At 34.4% G+C, this 16,701-nt stretch overlaps 1 protein-coding gene across 4 annotated transcripts in view; it reads left to right on the top strand.

The window, feature by feature from the left end:
- Nucleotides 1-16,701, top strand: part of RFX3 (regulatory factor X3) — a 315,033-nt gene that overhangs the window by 173,872 nt on the left and 124,460 nt on the right. For all 4 annotated transcript variants that reach the window (XM_003273871.3, XM_030798998.1, XM_030798486.1 and 1 more), the window contains one exon: nucleotides 9,203-9,300. In XM_003273871.3, coding sequence (XP_003273919.1) covers nucleotides 9,203-9,300 — 98 coding nt within the window. The remainder of the gene's footprint in view (nucleotides 1-9,202; nucleotides 9,301-16,701) is intronic.

Below are 16,701 nucleotides of genomic sequence, written 5' to 3'. Positions count from 1 at the left end.
TGTTGTTAACATAGATTATGACGTGAAAGTCATTTTGGTGAACTTGATTGATAATTTCTGTATTCTCAATGATTTTCTGTCTTTTTTGCGTATCAACTATGGAAAAAAGAACGCTGAAGTCCCCGGTTGTAACTGGATTTTAAAATTTTCTTCTTTCCGTTATGTCAGTTTTTGCTTCATGTATTCTGAAACTCTGTCTTTAGGAGCAAACACGTATAGGATTTATTATTTCTTGATATTTTTCTTAATGAAATATTTCTCTTTTCCTCTGGTAATATTCTTTGTCCTGAAGTCTACTTTGACTGATATTAGTATAGCCAGCCCATTTTTTCTTATAATTGGCATTTGCAAGATTTATCTCTTTACATCCTTTTATTTTCAACCTGTTTCTGTATATTTAAAGTGTGTTTTGGTGGATAGCATATAATTGGATCTCACCCATTTTTACCCACTCTGACAATTAGGATATGAATCTTGTAGATTCCAGGTAATTATTGATATGGTTGCATTTAATTCTAGTGTCTTGTTGTTTGTTTTTTATTTGTCCCATCTGTTCTTTTATTTCCTTTATTTTTGCTTTCTATTAGATTTATTCAGTGTTTTCTAGTATGACATGCCATATTATTTTTTTCTTTAGTATTCAACGATTTAAAAAATATGTATTTATCACAGTCTGTGTTCAACCAATAATTTACCACTAAATATATATGAATATTATAAAAGAGTATTTTCAATTCCCTCTTCTGTCCTTTGTGCTATTTTTGTCATTCGTGCATTTCACTTCTACGTATCTTGTAAGCCCCATTAGGCATTGTTATTATTTTTGCTCTGCATAGTCAGAAAAGTAAAAGATAAGAAAACAAAAAATCCCTATAACTTTTTACAGAAGAGTAAAAGATAACAAAAAATCCCTATAACTTTTTACTGAAAAGTAAAAGATAACAAAAAATCCCTATAACTTACCTAAAAATTTATTATTTCTGATGTTTCTCATTTCTTTATGTAGATCTGAGTTTCTATCTAGTATTCTTTTTCTTCAGTCTGAAGAACTTCTTTTGTCATCGTCTTCATTGGCTGTCTGCTGGAGAAGTATTTTTGTTTGTCAGAAAAAGGATCCTCTCTTCATTTTTGAAGGCTATTTCACTGGTTATGGAAATTTAGTTTGAAATATTTTTTCTCTCACTACTTTAAAACTTTTATTTTTTTGTCTTAGACTTGCTTTATTTTTGACTGAGAAGTTTTCAGTCATTCTAATATTTGCTGCCTGGTATCTATCTTTTTTCTGTCTGCTTAATTTTTTTCTCTTTATTACTGGGGCTAGCCTATTAATTATAATGCACTTTCGTTTAATGTTCTTTACTTATTTTTTTTAAATGTTTTTTGGTAGAGATGGGGTCTTGCTGTGTTGCCCTAGCTAGTCTTAATTTCCTGGCCTCAGTTGATCCTGCTACTTAGGCTTCTTTGTCTGTACATTGATGATGTTCTTCTATTTGTGTTTATCATTTCAATCGAATTTGGAAAAAGAAATCTACCACTATTTTTTATTTTATTTTATTTTATTATTATTATACTTTAAGTTTTAGGGTACATGTGCACAATGTGCAGGTTTGTTACATATGTATACCTGTGCCATGTTGGTGTGCTGCACCCATTAACTCGTCATTTAGCATTAGGTATATCTCCTAATGCTGTCCCTCCCCCCTCCCCCCACCCCACACCAGTCCCCGGAGTGTGATGTTCCCCTTCTTGTGTCCATGTGTTCTCATTGTTCAATTCCCACCTATGAGTGAGAACATGTGGTGTTTAATTTTTTTGTCCTTGCAATAGTTTACTGAGAATGATGATTTCCAGTTTCATCCTTGTCCCTACAAAGGACATGAACTCATCATTTTTTATGGCTGCATAGTATTCCATGGTGTATATGTGCCACATTGTCTTAATCCAGTCTATTGTTGTTGGACATTTGGGTTTGTTCCAAGTCTTTGCTATTGTGAATAGTGCCGCAATAAACATACGTGTGCGTGTGTCTTTATAGCAGCATGATTTATAGTCCTTTGGGTGTATACCCAGTGAGGAGATTGCTGGGTCAAATGATATTTCTAGTTCTAGATCCCTGAGGAATCGCCACACTGACTTCCACAATGTTTGAACTAGTTTAAAGTCCCACCAACAGTGTAAAAGAACCACTCTTTATTCAATATGTTTTCTGTTACTTCTCTGTCTGGGACTACTAAATACTGTCCCCTAGTTCATTGATACTTTATTTCTCATCATTTCTTTTTTGCCTCTGTTCTTCATGGTAGGTAGATTTTATTGCTAAGCTTTCATTTTAAGTGGTCTTTTCTTCAATGTATTATCTGCTTTTAATCCTAACCCGTGAAATTTTAATTTTAGATATTGTATTTTCCTACTCTACAAATAGTACTTGGTTCTTCTTTGTATCTTCCTTCTTTTTTTCTCATCATGTTCATGTTTTCCCTTAAATCATAAGTCTATTCATAATAGCTGTTTTAAAGTTTCTGCCTGCTAGTTCATTTGTATCATTTCAAGGTCTGTTTCTATTGATTGATTTTTCTCCTGATTACAGGTCACACTTCCCTGCTGCTTTATATGTCTAATTTTGTTTTTCATTGTGTGCTAGGCATTATGATTCTTACGGTATTGTAAGTCTGGATTTTGCTGTCTTCCTTTAAACATATTACATTTTGTTTTAGGTAGTCAGTTACACTGCTTGTAATTCAGACATTGTCAAGGCTTGTTTTTTAGCTTCATTAGGATGAGCCTAAACTTGTCTTTACTCTAGAGCCAGTACAGCCCTACTACTAAGGCTTTACCCCTTCTGGTATATCTACAGAATGCCCTAGGTGTTTACTAAAGTCTTACCACTATGGGTAGTCATGTCTTAAAACATCTCTGCACCTTACACGTGTGCAGTTCAGAAAGTGATGAGAGATTCTCTTGGGTCTGTTGCTGTCGTTTTCTCTAATGCCTTCTCTAATACTCTGCTCCCACATTTCAGCTGCCGTTAAGCCTTCCCATTTCTAATCTTTGTTTCCTTATCTCAGTGAGACCATCATTCTGTCCTAGTTTTTCTGTTCCTGTTCCGCAATGTGGAAAATGGTTCTAGGTCAGAAGCCAGGATCATGGCAGGATTCACCTTGTTTGTGTCCGTTCTCTTAAGGATCAGCATCTTATGATGCCTTTTGTCACATGACTGAAAACATTATTTTACATGTTTTGTCAAGTTTTCTGTTTGTTTCATGTGGCAGGGCATTTCCAGTAGTATTTACTCAAGCATGGCCTGAAGTGGAAGTCTTATAAACTTTCAATATGTCTTAATATGATGTGTAAGGTGTTTAATGTGTAAGGTGCAAAGATGTTTTAGATGTGATCAGGCATAGTGGTAAGACCTTAAGTATGATTTTATGTTTAATATGATTTTAATATGTACATAATATATTAATTCATTTTCACTTAAAAAATCTAAGAGCAATATAAATATGCAGAATAAACGATGATAGTTTTTTCACCCCTCTCACCTCTTTTCATGTCACTCAGCAGAGTTACCGTTTTTAGAAGTTTGGTGTATATCCTTCTATTCTTGTTTATATGAATTTGTATACACATACGAACATATATGCTGATGTGTATATATATATATGCACACACACACATTTTATTTATGTTTATATATTCATAAATTTATTTTTGTAAACACAAAGCTTAATCATACTGTAAGAATAAGTATTGTTCCACAACATACTTTTTAAACTTAGTAATATGTATTGGCAATCTTGCTACTAAAATACATATATATCTTACTTTATTCTTTTATATCAGCCATGTATTCTATGGAATGGTTGAACTAACATTCACTTGTTAATGTCAGATTTCATCATCGTTAAGGTTTTCCTTTTTCTTATAAATTAAATATTTTTTGAAATTTTTTTGTATAGCAACTCTTCAGATATTGAGTTTTCTTGTTGAATAAATTCACAAAAATGTCAAATGATATGCCTGTTTATACATTACCTTTAAATTGCCTAAAGAACCTATTTATATTACTACTAACTATATGTAAGCATGCTTGTTTTCTTAAAATATTGTCTTTAATTAATATAATCCCTTTGGTAATTTTTATAGCTCTAGAGAGTAAAAAGTAGTTTTCTTTTCATTTGAAGTTATCTGGTTATGTTTAATGTTGAGCTTTTAACATTTACATTTATTGTTCATCTATAATTTTAATTTTGTGGCTCACCCACCTATGTTCTAACATGTTTTAGTTCCTTTTTTATTGATTTATAGGGAGTATTTATATATGTGGGATAGTATACCTTATTAAGTATGTTGCAAACTATTTATTCAATTATATGTCTAGATTTTGTACTTTGTTTATGTTGTTAGTTGTCCTAAACTGTCTTTTTTATTGTTGTTGTTGTTGTTGTTGTTAGTTCAAATCTGACTGGCTTTTATGGCATCTGGCTCTTGAATGTTTCTAGGGAGGTTTCTTCATTTCTAGTCTATAAATATTGGTGTGATTTTATTTTATTCTATTCATTTTTATATTATTTAATTAAACTAGCATATGTTTATATATTTACATATATATGTGCATACACACTTTAAAAAAAAGATTTTAATTTCTTGAGAACACTTCATTTTTCTAAAGCACCTTTAGTATTACTGCAAAATTGAGAGGAAGGTACAGAGATTTCCATAAAACCCCTCGATTCACACATGAATAGCCTCTTCCATTATAAACATTCCCCACCAGAGAAGTACATTTGTTATAACTGATGAGCCTACATTGACACATCATTATCACCCAAAGTCTAAAATTTATATTAGAGTTCATTCTTGGTGTTGTACATTCTATGGTTTTGAACAAATGTATAATGACATGTATCCACCGTTACAGTATCATGCAGAGTAGTTTCACTGTTCTACAAATCCTGCGGGCCCTGCCTGTTCATCTCTCCTTTCCCCCAGTGGCTGGCAGCCACTGATCTTTTTACTGTCTCTGTCATTTGGCGTTTTCCAGAATGTCAGATAGTTGAAATCCTACAGTATGTAGCCTTTTCAGATTACCTTCTTTCACTTGGTCATATGCATTCAAGTTCTCTCATGTCATTTCATGGCTTGGTAGTTCATTTCTTTTCAGTGCAGAATAATATTCCATTATTGGAATTAATAAAAACAATATTTCATTGTTTTGATGTGTAGTGCAGTTTATTCTTCCATCCACCTTCTGAAGGACATCTTGGTTGTTACCAAGTTCTGGCAATTAGGAATAAAGTTCTTATAAATGTGTATGCCTGCTTTTGTGTATACATAAGTTTACAACTCCTTGGGTAAATACCAGGGAACGTGATTACTGGATCATATGACTAGATTATGTTTAGTGTTGTTAGAAACTACCAACGTGCCTTCGCAAGTGTCTGTACCATTTTCCATCCCTCCCAGCAATGAATGAGAGTTTCTATATTTCTCACATCCCTACTAGCATTTAGTATTGTCAGTGTTCTGGATTTTGGCCATTCTAATTCAGCATTTTAGATTTTGGTATCTTATGATGGGAGAATATTTTCATATCCTTATTTGTCATCTGTATTAAGGTCTTTGCCCCTTTTGAAATCAGCTTGTTTATTTTCTTATTGTTGAGTTTTAAGAGCTCTTTGTAAATTTTGGGTAACAATCCTTAATCAGATCAATATTGCAAATATTCTTCCCCAGTTTGTGGCTTGTCTTTTCATTTTCTTCACAGTGTCTTTCAAAGTAGAAATTTTCCATTTTAATGAAATCCAGCTTGTGAATTATTTGTTCCATGAATTAGACCTTTGGTGTTATATCTAAAAAGACATCACCAAACCCAAGGTTATCTAGATTTTCTATACATCTTTTTAATGGGATTATCAATCTTTCTCAAAATTTTGGATGCTCATTTGTCTTTGGTTTTGCTTATTATATTTTTAACCTTGCAAACAGGTTTACAATTTTATTTAAAAGTATTTTTATCACTTCTGAATTTTGTAGTGAGGAAAATTTTTCATAATTCCAAGTAAAAAGGAATATATTCCTTTTTTATTTTATGTCATAATGTATGATACTTGAATGATCTTCAAATTTATTCTATATTGTTAAGTTTAAGAAGCAAGGTTTAGAACAGTGTGTATATAATGCTGTGTTTTTTCTTAGAATGAGGTGTGTATGTATTCACACGTGGATGCTTCTATACACATCCATACACATTTGCGTGTATGTCTAAAAAGATATAGAGAAAAAGAAAGGCAATTAAAGGATAAACCTAAAAATAGTGAAAATGGTTACCTATGGGGGGTGCAGGAGGCAGTAAGTATGATAGAAGCAACAGGGATGAAAGGAGGATCATCTGTCCAAATATATTTCTTGTTTTATAGTTTTGGCTTTGGAACCACGTAGATATTTCATGTAATCATAAAGCAAAATTAAATCAAAATTAAATACAGCAAATCCTAAAATTAAAAAGAAAATTAAACCCATGAATTTAACTGTGTATCAAGCTGATGACTTATTTTAAGTGACTTTATAGTAATACAATTATACATCTCTAGGGGCATATATCTTAAGGGCAGAAAAATTGAAGGAAACAAACAATATTTGATAATCAAATATTAGTAACATGATATTTTTATTTTGAAACCATAAAATTTCATGATAAAGCAAATAAGTAATCATGTTAAAATCTCTAGTAACCAAAATTTGTGTCATAAGAGCAAAGATGGACAAATATATCCAAGATATATTTAATTTGTATATATTTAAAATTCAATGAAAAAATTACTATGAATTTATGATATGTATTTTTATCCTTCAAAAAATTTGTGTATTTCTAGCTTTGTTCAATGAAAAGACCTAGAAATATGAATAGCATCCTAGCAGCGCGCATTAATGGGTCCCAAATGTAGTCTTTGAATACCATTTTCCACTAAGAAGAGCCAGGGCTTTTTTGGAGAAATGTCTGATTCCAGATCTTGAGTAGGAGATATGACATAAGCCTGGAACATCTTGTTATAACAGAAAGTAGCAGAGTTAAGAAAGATGGTGGGGTTATGTCATAGGAACCAGTTAGAAGAGACTACCATTGGCCAACAATGGGACAATTTTAGCAAGAAAAAAAGATTGCTAGGATTGAAAATCATTAAATATGTTCAAAAGCTGAGGATCATAAGGATACAAACAAAAACAAAATAAAAAACCACACCAATCACCTCTGGAGGGTACTGGGGGATAAAGTCATTTTCAGTACTGTAATATAAAAAGAATCATGTACTTATCCTATTCTTCCCATAAAAACTTTATTTCAAAGTAACTAAATAATTAATGAGAGGAATTTATTCTTTATAGAAGGATTTTGCTAATAAATGAAGAAAGAATAATAGAATTAGACTACCGCAAGTTTACAACCTTTATTTATCAACATAGTATCTGTAGGAAATGATCATCAATGGCTACTAATATCCTCAGGCGAAACGTGGATAGGGAGCAGGATACTATTAATAGATAGACCCAGCTGACAACATATGACTCCACTAGTCAAACTTAACATTGCAGAGGGACAGCCAGTTGTTGTATGTCAACTGATATGGTACAATATGAAGTACACAACTTTTAAAAAATTGAACTTGTTCAAGCCCCAACATATACCAGTTTATACAGCATACATGAAATAGAGGAACATATTAAATGACATTTCAGGATGCTGTTTATCAAATCTAGATGCCAGAAATTCTCCAAGATAAATGACCCAGTTTCTTGAATAAGTAATAGACGGGAAATAAAAAGGATGAGGGAACTTGGAGATTCAAAGAGAAAGAAAATATCAACCCAAATGCATTATTATGTAGACCATGTTTGGATCTTACTTTGAAAAACCCAATAATATAGTGATTGGACTCATCAGGGAAATTTTAACAATGACCGAGTTTTAGATGATGTTAAGGAACAGTTAGTGTTTATATGTGATATTATTGTGTTCATGCTAAAAACAATTCCTATCTCTTAGAAATACAAATGAAAATATTTACCAGTGAAATGATATAATCTCTGGAATTCCTTTTTTTTTTTTTTTTTTTTTTTTTTTTTTTTGAGACAGATTTTTGCTCTTGTTGCCCAGGCTAGAGTGCAATGGCACAATCTCAGCTCGCTGCAACCTCTGCCTCCTGGGTTCAAGGGATTCTCCTGTCTCAGCCTCCCAAGTAGCTAGAATTACAGGCATGCACCACCATGCCTGGCTAATTTTGTATTTTTAGTAGAGACGGGGTTTCATCATGTTGGTCAGGAGGCTGGTCTTGAACTCCTGACCTCAGGTGATCCAGCTGCCTCCACTTCCCAAAGTGTTGGGATTACAGGGGTGAGCCACCACACCCGGCCTTCTGGAGTTGCTTTTAAATAATCCTGTGAAGGGAATAAACAGAAAAGATCATTTATCTTGGATAACAAGTACATAGGGTTATTACAGGATTTTTTACACATTTGAGTGTTTGAAATTTTCTATTATGAATTGTTCTTAATTTTTAAAAATCAGCTTTATTATTTTTTATTAAACTGGAATAGAATTTCATAAGTTACCAAAATAAGAACTTTCTTTCTTTTTTATTTTTTTTTTTTGAGACAGAATCTCACTCTGTCACCCAGGCTGGAGTGCAGTGGCACAATCTTGGCTCACTGCAACCTCCACCTCCCGGGTTCAAGCAGTTCTCCTGCCTCAGCCTCCCGAGTAACTGGGACTACAGGCACATGCTGCCACGCCCGGCTTATTTTTTGTATTTTAGTAAAGACGGGGTTTCACCAGGTTGCCCAGGCTGGTCTTGAACTCCTGAGTTCAGGCAATCTGCCCACTTTGGTCTCCTAGAGTGCTAGGATTACAGGCGTAAGCCACCGTGCCTGGCCAAGAACTTTCGTAATTTTAAACCTGAACAGTTGAAATGTGTCTATACATTTATACCTGCAGGAATGTTACAGAATTTATTCAGCATAAATGTTGTAGTTGCTCTGGAACCAACAGGTGCTTATCTTAAAACTATGGCATGAATCTAATAGTTTTTCTTATAAGCCATTCTCACATTTATCAATAATACCAGAGAAACGTTTTAGGTAGATTTAATGCTGTGTATTCTTCCTATCATACCTACCTCTTACCAAGGTGCTAATATTTGTTTTTCAGGTACAGCAGGTACAGACTGTGCAGCAGGTACAACATGTCTATCCAGCTCAGGTGCAGTATGTGGAAGGAAGCGATACTGTCTATACCAATGGAGCCATGTAAGTTTATATGTGGAAGTCGTTTTAATTCCCCCCACTCAGAGAAAAATAATGTACTTTTGAACATCTCCCACTATTCCCAGATTGTTTCCTTGTTTTCAAAGTAATTTTCTACTAGAACAGAGTTATTGAAATTAAGCTGATGTTTAGAGCTTTTGTCTATTTTTATTAAGAATATGTGCCCATTTTCCTTTCACTTAACCCCACAGGATATTTTAAATTGTTAAAAGTCTTATGCCCTTTAATAGTTCTTCTTATGTAGAGAAAAAATGTATATACCGCTTGTTAGTGATATCTGTATTTTAATGATAGCTTCTAAACTCTATGCCTTTTGTTTTTATATACGAGGTCAATTTTTATGTGATGTATTTGCATGTAAATGAATATAAAACTAGTATATTAGGAGTTTAGGATTTTTGAACATTTTGAAAATAAGATATTCCACATAAAAATGCCTGATAATAAATCTTACTTTCCTATCTAAACCTGCCCCCTGCCCGAAACCAGCTTATCTCTTTTGCATCAACAATAATGTAAATTTGTAAATTTATTTTATTTGGGCTTCTTAGTTACTTTGGAATAAGATGCAGAATGTTATTATAAATAAAGGAACTAAGAATTATTGTAAGTCGCGAAGATTGTTTCCAAATTGGGTTTTTTGTTTGCAACCCGTTGGCTTCCTTGGTTAACTTAAAATGAATTCAGGTTCTCTCACTGACTCTTCTGCCCACCTCCCATCAATGTTGGTATACCCCGGAATGATAACCTCTGCTCTCTTTATTCTTACTACATCCGCTCTTTCCCTGAGTGTTTTCATTTATTTCTGTGATGTCAACCTATAAGTTCCATGAAAGCAGGACTTTTTTTGTTTTTATTCACTACCGTAATAACTCTTAACACCAGAAGTATGCATGACATGTGAGTTCAGTTGTTGTTATCTATTATTATTATAACTAAAAACAGAATTCTGGTTAACTTTGTATTCGTTTTATAACTGTGACCAATGTACTTAAATATTCTGAGCTTTTTGTTACTGTTACCATGGAAGTGGAGGGAGAATAATCTCACTCTTATTGAGTTTTTGTAAGGATACAAGCAAATATATTTAAAGTACCTAATACAGAGCCTGGTACATAATAGATGATATAAAACTGGAAGCTTTTCATTGACTCTGACTTCTTTCTTTTCTTACTATATTTGGTCACTGAATCTACCCACATCACTACTGCCTAACACTACCTCCATTACCTACAAAATAAAATCTAACTTTCCACACTGGCATTCTCCCCATTCCTACCTCCCTAGCCTTATTTTCTACCTTCTAGGCATAACCAATTTTGTGCATTTTTCCCCAAATATTCCCCTTTCATACTTCTATGTTTTTGGACATGTTGTTTTCTCTGCTGAAATAGCATTCTCTGTGTTCTCTCCTTTCCTCCCAGTCTCCCTAAACCCAGTCTAGTGTGATCTTTATAGACAGACATGTCACTCCCTTCTTTGTGACATGGACCCTGACTCTCCTTCTCTGCAGTTAGCTTATCCTTCCCTGATAAAGGTCAACATTATCCCCTGACTTTTGCTTACAGCATTGTACTATGAATGCTTCTTTATGTTTCCCATAGTAGGAAGAACTCTCCCTGAATGGGAACTTGGCATTTTGTTTTATTTACATTTGCTTAGGTGATTGGCTCATAATAAAGTCAGTAAATTTCTGTTACCTTATTAAATCTATACCTCTTTACATATTTTAGACATACTGCGAATGTTTTTCACTCTACTTATTTGTTGTATAGGTCCAGGGCCCCCTGGAGCATGATTTTGGAATCTTCACCATAAACTTAAACTACTGTTGGCATTTATACCAAATGAAAAAGACGCCTGCCACTTTGATCTTTATGCTCTCCGGGAAAATAAATGGCTTTCTAGACACTGCTAGAGGTCACCCAGTTGTCAGTTGTCATTTCATCTTTGTCTGTGACAAGTAGTAATGGTCACCAGCAGGGGAATGTGAGAATGGGAGTTTGTAGCTTTCATGTCTGTTGTGGTAGAATGTGACAAGGGAAAAGGGCAGTTGAAATGGGTATTGAGAGAGTTAATTGTATAGTACCTATCACAGTTATTTCTCATTTTGTACTGGTCCAAGCTAAGGTAGAGAGATTAGTCTGTTACCAGTTGAGCCGAAAATCTGAAATCCAAAATACTCCCAAATCTGAAACTTTTTGAGCACCAACATAATGCTCAAGGGAAATACTCATCATGCATTTCAGATTTTAGATTTTCAGCTTAAGGATGCTCAACTGGTAAGTATATAATGCAAATATTTCAAAATGTGAAAAAATAAAAAATTCGAAACCCTGCTTGTTCCAAGCATTTTGGATATAGAATACTCAGCCTGTAACCTCCGTTTATCAAAAGTGCTTTATGTATCATCTAAAGAATAGGAAGCACTCAATAAACACTAGTTACTGCTGTAAAATTATGCACTCATTATTTGTTTACATTTTTTGCTACTACTTATGATTCTAAATTCTGCATATTGTCTTGTGCATTTTTAAACTGCTTTACCACTGATATTAGGGTCTTCCACATAATAGGTAAACATGAGTTGAATGAATTCATTCATTCACAAAACCTTAGAAAAACAACATTTGTAAGGTAGGTTCTTTAAAACTATAGGACCCATTTAAGTGCAGAAATGATTCAAAGCAAATATCTAGTGCTAACATGTATTTTCTGTGGCCCACTAGCTCAGTTGGTTAGATCATGACTAATGAGGTCTAGGTCATGAGGTCATTTGTCACAAAGTCCAATTAGCTTTGATCTGGTCTGTGTGGACTCAAATTGTATCCTCAACTCTAGCCAATAATGTCACAAATGTGCACTTTTGGTCAAGAGGGAGAAGATGCATCTTTAAAAACCTTTCATTACTATCAAGGATAATTTTTGACTAAAGGTTCTGTAGCATCATTTTTATACTTAATAAGGAAATGTCATTGTGTTGTCATGAATTATACTCAAAATTTTAGCAACTAGTGACCATGAATATTTTTTCTTAAATAGGACTAGAAAATTTTTTTCAGCATAAGCTATTTCAGTATTTCTGTAATTTTGTAGTGCTGACATTTGACTATTACAATTTTTGTCTCTAATGTTCATTTTAGGGTCTTTCTATGGCTTCTTTTTATTTGGCACACTTCCATGTATGTTAGGAAAGAATATTCCATATTCTTCTATTCTACCACACTGAATTAACAGCAAGTTAGTGTTTGATCCCTGACTTGGATCACAGTCAGAGTCCCCCTTCTGTGTGATAATAAATGCTTTTTGCTAATGATACTTCCAGAAGATAGGGACTCTGATCTTTATCATGAACTTTTGAGCACCCAGTACATGGCCCTACAACCTGTGCATGCTTAGTAAGTTCACTAATGCTCTTGTCACCAGCATCCCCATGTCATGTAGCCATAATGCATGGGGTCTCACTCAAGAGGTGATGACAGCTCTCACAGATATGTGTCGTCACTTATGAAAATGTGTAATCATTATAATTTGATGATACTAAAGTGTTTACCTGATTCTCCCTGTGAATATGTACAATTACTGCCAGCATAACAGGCTTAACAGTGTGGGTTAGTGAGTGAGGGAACATTTCAATTAAACAACTGAGACTGCTTTACAGCACTGTGTGTTGGAATAGAGTAGCTTTTTGCTCAAGGGAGAAGGTAATATAATTTACTTTTGCCCCTGTTTATTTTATCCTTGCTTCTGTAGGAACCCATGCTACATCATTTTTGTATTTCCTTGCAGTAGTTTTTCCAAGATTTCCCAAAGGCTTGATTATCATCTTTATTTCTATAAATTCTTACTACTTATGATATTTAATCATTTCGAACACTATGATTAAACCTGCTTGGAAACATTGCATACCATGTAGAGAGAGTTCATTTCAATGGAAATTTCTTGCTGTAGCTAAGAAATTTTTTTTTTAAATAAAATGATTTTTTTCTTCCCCCACTCTTTTTTGACTCATACTTCCCCCACTCGCTCCTACATCATGCTAGTTGAAGTGGAAATAGAGACATCATGCTGTATTATGGTCAAATTAAGAAATCTTTATTTTAAAGGATTTTCTTATATAAGCTACTCTTTGAAGCTTGCCCACTGTTTAAAGATAATCAGTGTTTTGAAATGCAAAAGTATTCATTGTATGGATATCTGTTCTAGTAGTCTTCCTGTTGAGATTGTAGATTTCTCAACTCCAGTACATAACTTCTCATATCATGATCCATTATACATTAGTCCCTTAAGAGTTCTATGGTTACACAAGCAGTGAAACACTGTGTGATTCACTTTCTCTTGAGAACCCTCAATTCCTGTTACCTTTTTAAAAGCCCTGAAAAGTCCTATCAAAATGCATAGAACCGCAGAATACTTTTACCTGAGTAATATATAATAAAATCACGTTATGCTTTGGGAAATGGTACACTAACATATATTGACATTGAATAATTTAAAATCCATTTTTAAAGTACTATACTGATAGCCATCTCTTGGAAATCATGTATTAGTGCATTTTTGAAGTCATCTAATTATTTTCCCATACACTTTAAGTGATTAATAAGGAACCTTAAAAGGAATATTTCTTCAGTCTTTTTTCTTCCTCTATAAGTGGAATATGAAATTTCAGTATTTGCAGGTGAAATTATGCTTTCTTCTTATTATTCAAATGCTGTCTCCTTAAGAGAAATGGTTACATGGAATTCTGTAATTGAGATGCGGAGGTGCTTTCTTCATTTATGCTTCTACGTATGTACACATTCTGACTGGTATAGTAATTGATTTGTGAATCCACTTGCCATTTAGATTTCAGTAATTGTATATGGCTGGTCACATAGAAATTTCTCTTGGAGAAATTTCTTATGTGGAAAAGACCAGGGAAGGGCACCCTGTTCTCTCTCTAATACCTAAAACAATGGCCCATGATCGGTGCTCAATCTATATTTGCTGAATGAATTAAATAAAGATTAGCATTTAATGATGGGTGAGACAGGAGCCGACTACTTGGTGGCTTGAAGTACCAGGGATAAAATGAATGAAACTGAATTGAGATACTGCTGACCACATGCTCTTCAGCCCCTTCCAAGCTTGCTTTCTTCTCCACATTACAATACAATTGCCCTTATCAAGGTCATTGATGACCTTCAGTTGTTAAATCTAACAGACATACTTCTAGATTAAATTTACTTAATCTCTAGCCATCAACCAGTCAACCACTCTATCCTTAAATCAGTGTCTTTTTTCTGGCTTTTCTGACTCTATATTCTTTTTTCTTCCTTTCTTATTTGCTCCTCTTCATTCTTATTATTGGCCAGATAAGTTTTCTATGACTTTAGCTTCAGAAGCATATTGGTGTACATATTTCTCTGGTATTCTCTAAGAGAGACCACGTTTCTTCCACAACATGTATGACTGTCTGTCATTCTCTTGACTATCATTCCTTTTGGTTTTTTTTTTTTGGCAAATCTATTTTATTTATTTATTTATTTTTTATTATACTTCAAGTTTTAAGGTACATGTGCACAACGTGCAGGTTAGTTACATATGTATACATGGGCCATGTTGGTGTGCTGCACCCATTAACTCATCATTTAACATTAGGTATATCTCCTAATGCTATCCCTCCCCCCTCCCCCCACCCCACAACAGGCCCTGGAGTGTGATGTTCCCCTTCCTGTGTCCAAGTGTTCTCATTGTTCAATTCCCACCTATGAGTGAGAACATGCGCTGTTTGGTTTTTTGTCCTTGCGATAGTTTGCTGAGAATGATGGTTTCCAGCTTCATCCATGTCCCTACAAAGGACATGAACTCATCCTTTTTTATGGCTGCATAGTATTCCATGGTGTATATGTGCCACATTTTCTTAATCCAGTCTATCATTGTTGGACATTTGGGTTGGTTCCAAGTCTTTGCTATTGTGAATAGTGCCGCAGTAAACATACGTGTGCATGTGTCTTTATAGCAGCATGATTTCTAATCCTTTGGGTATATACCCAGTAATGGGATGGCTGGGTCAAATGGTATTTCTAGTTCTAGATCCCTGAGGAATCGCCACACTGACTTCCACAATGGTTGAACTAGTTTACAGTCCCACCAACAGTGTAAAAGTGTTCCTATTTCTCCACATCCTCTCCAGCACCTGTTGTTTCCTGACTTTTTAATGATCGCCATTCTAACTAGTGTGAGATGGTATCTCATTGTGGTTTTGATTTGCATTTCTCTGATGGCCAGTGATGATGAGCATTTTTTCATGTGTCTTTTGGCTGCATAAATGTCTTCTTTTGAGAAGTGTCTGTTCATATCCTCTGCCCACTTTTTGATGGGGTTGTTTGTTTTTTTCTTGTAAATTTGTTGGAGTTCATTGTAGATTCTGGATATTAGCCCTTTGTCAGATGAGTCGATAGCAAAAATTTTCTCCCATTCTGTAGGTTGCCTGTTCACTCTGATGGTAGTTTCTTTTGCTGTGCAGAAGCTCTTTAGTTTAATTAGATCCCATTTGTCAATTTTGGCTTTTGTTGCCATTGCTTTTGGTGTTTTAGACATGAAGTCCTTGCCCATGCATATGTCCTGAATGGTATTGCCTAGGTTTTCTTCTAGGGTTTTTATGGTTTCAGGTCTAACATTTAAGTCTTTAATCCATCTTGAATTAATTTTTGCATAAGGTGTAAGGAAGAGATCCAGTTTCAGTTTTCCACATATGGCTAGCCAGTTTTCCCAGCACCATTTATTAAACAGGGAATCCTTTCCCCATTTCTTGTTTTTGTCAGGTTTGTCAAAGATGAGATGGTTGTAGATATGTGGCATTATTTCTGAGGGCTCTGTTCTGTTCCATTGGTCTGTATCTCTGTTTTGTTACCAGTACCATGGTGGTTTGGTTACTGTAGCCTTGTAGTATAGTTTGAAGTCAGGTAACGTGATGCCTCCAGCTTTGTTCTTTTGGCTTAGGATTGACTTGGCAATGTGGGCTCTTTTTTGGTTCCATATGAACTTTAAAGTAGTTTTTTCGAATTCTGTGAAGAAAGTCATTGGTAGCTTGATGGGGATGGCATTGAATCTATAAATGACCTTGGGCAGTATGGCCATTCTCACGATATTGATTCTTCCTACCCATGAGCATGGAATGTTCTTCCATTTATATCCTCTTTTGTTTCATTCTTAACTGATCACTTGTCTCTCCCCCACTAGAATGTAAGCTTCATGTGGGCGGAGACCTGGTTTGTTTGCATCCTGTTCTCTGTCTAATACCTAGAACAGTGGCCCATGATAGGTGCTCAATCTATATTTGTTGAATGAATTAAAGATTAGCATTGAATGATCTATGAGACAGGAGCTGACTACTTGGTG

Source organism: Nomascus leucogenys, chromosome 1a, assembly GCF_006542625.1.
Source record: "Nomascus leucogenys isolate Asia chromosome 1a, Asia_NLE_v1, whole genome shotgun sequence".
Taxonomy (NCBI): domain Eukaryota; kingdom Metazoa; phylum Chordata; class Mammalia; order Primates; family Hylobatidae; genus Nomascus; species Nomascus leucogenys.
This window is presented reverse-complemented; position numbering and strand designations above follow the sequence as displayed.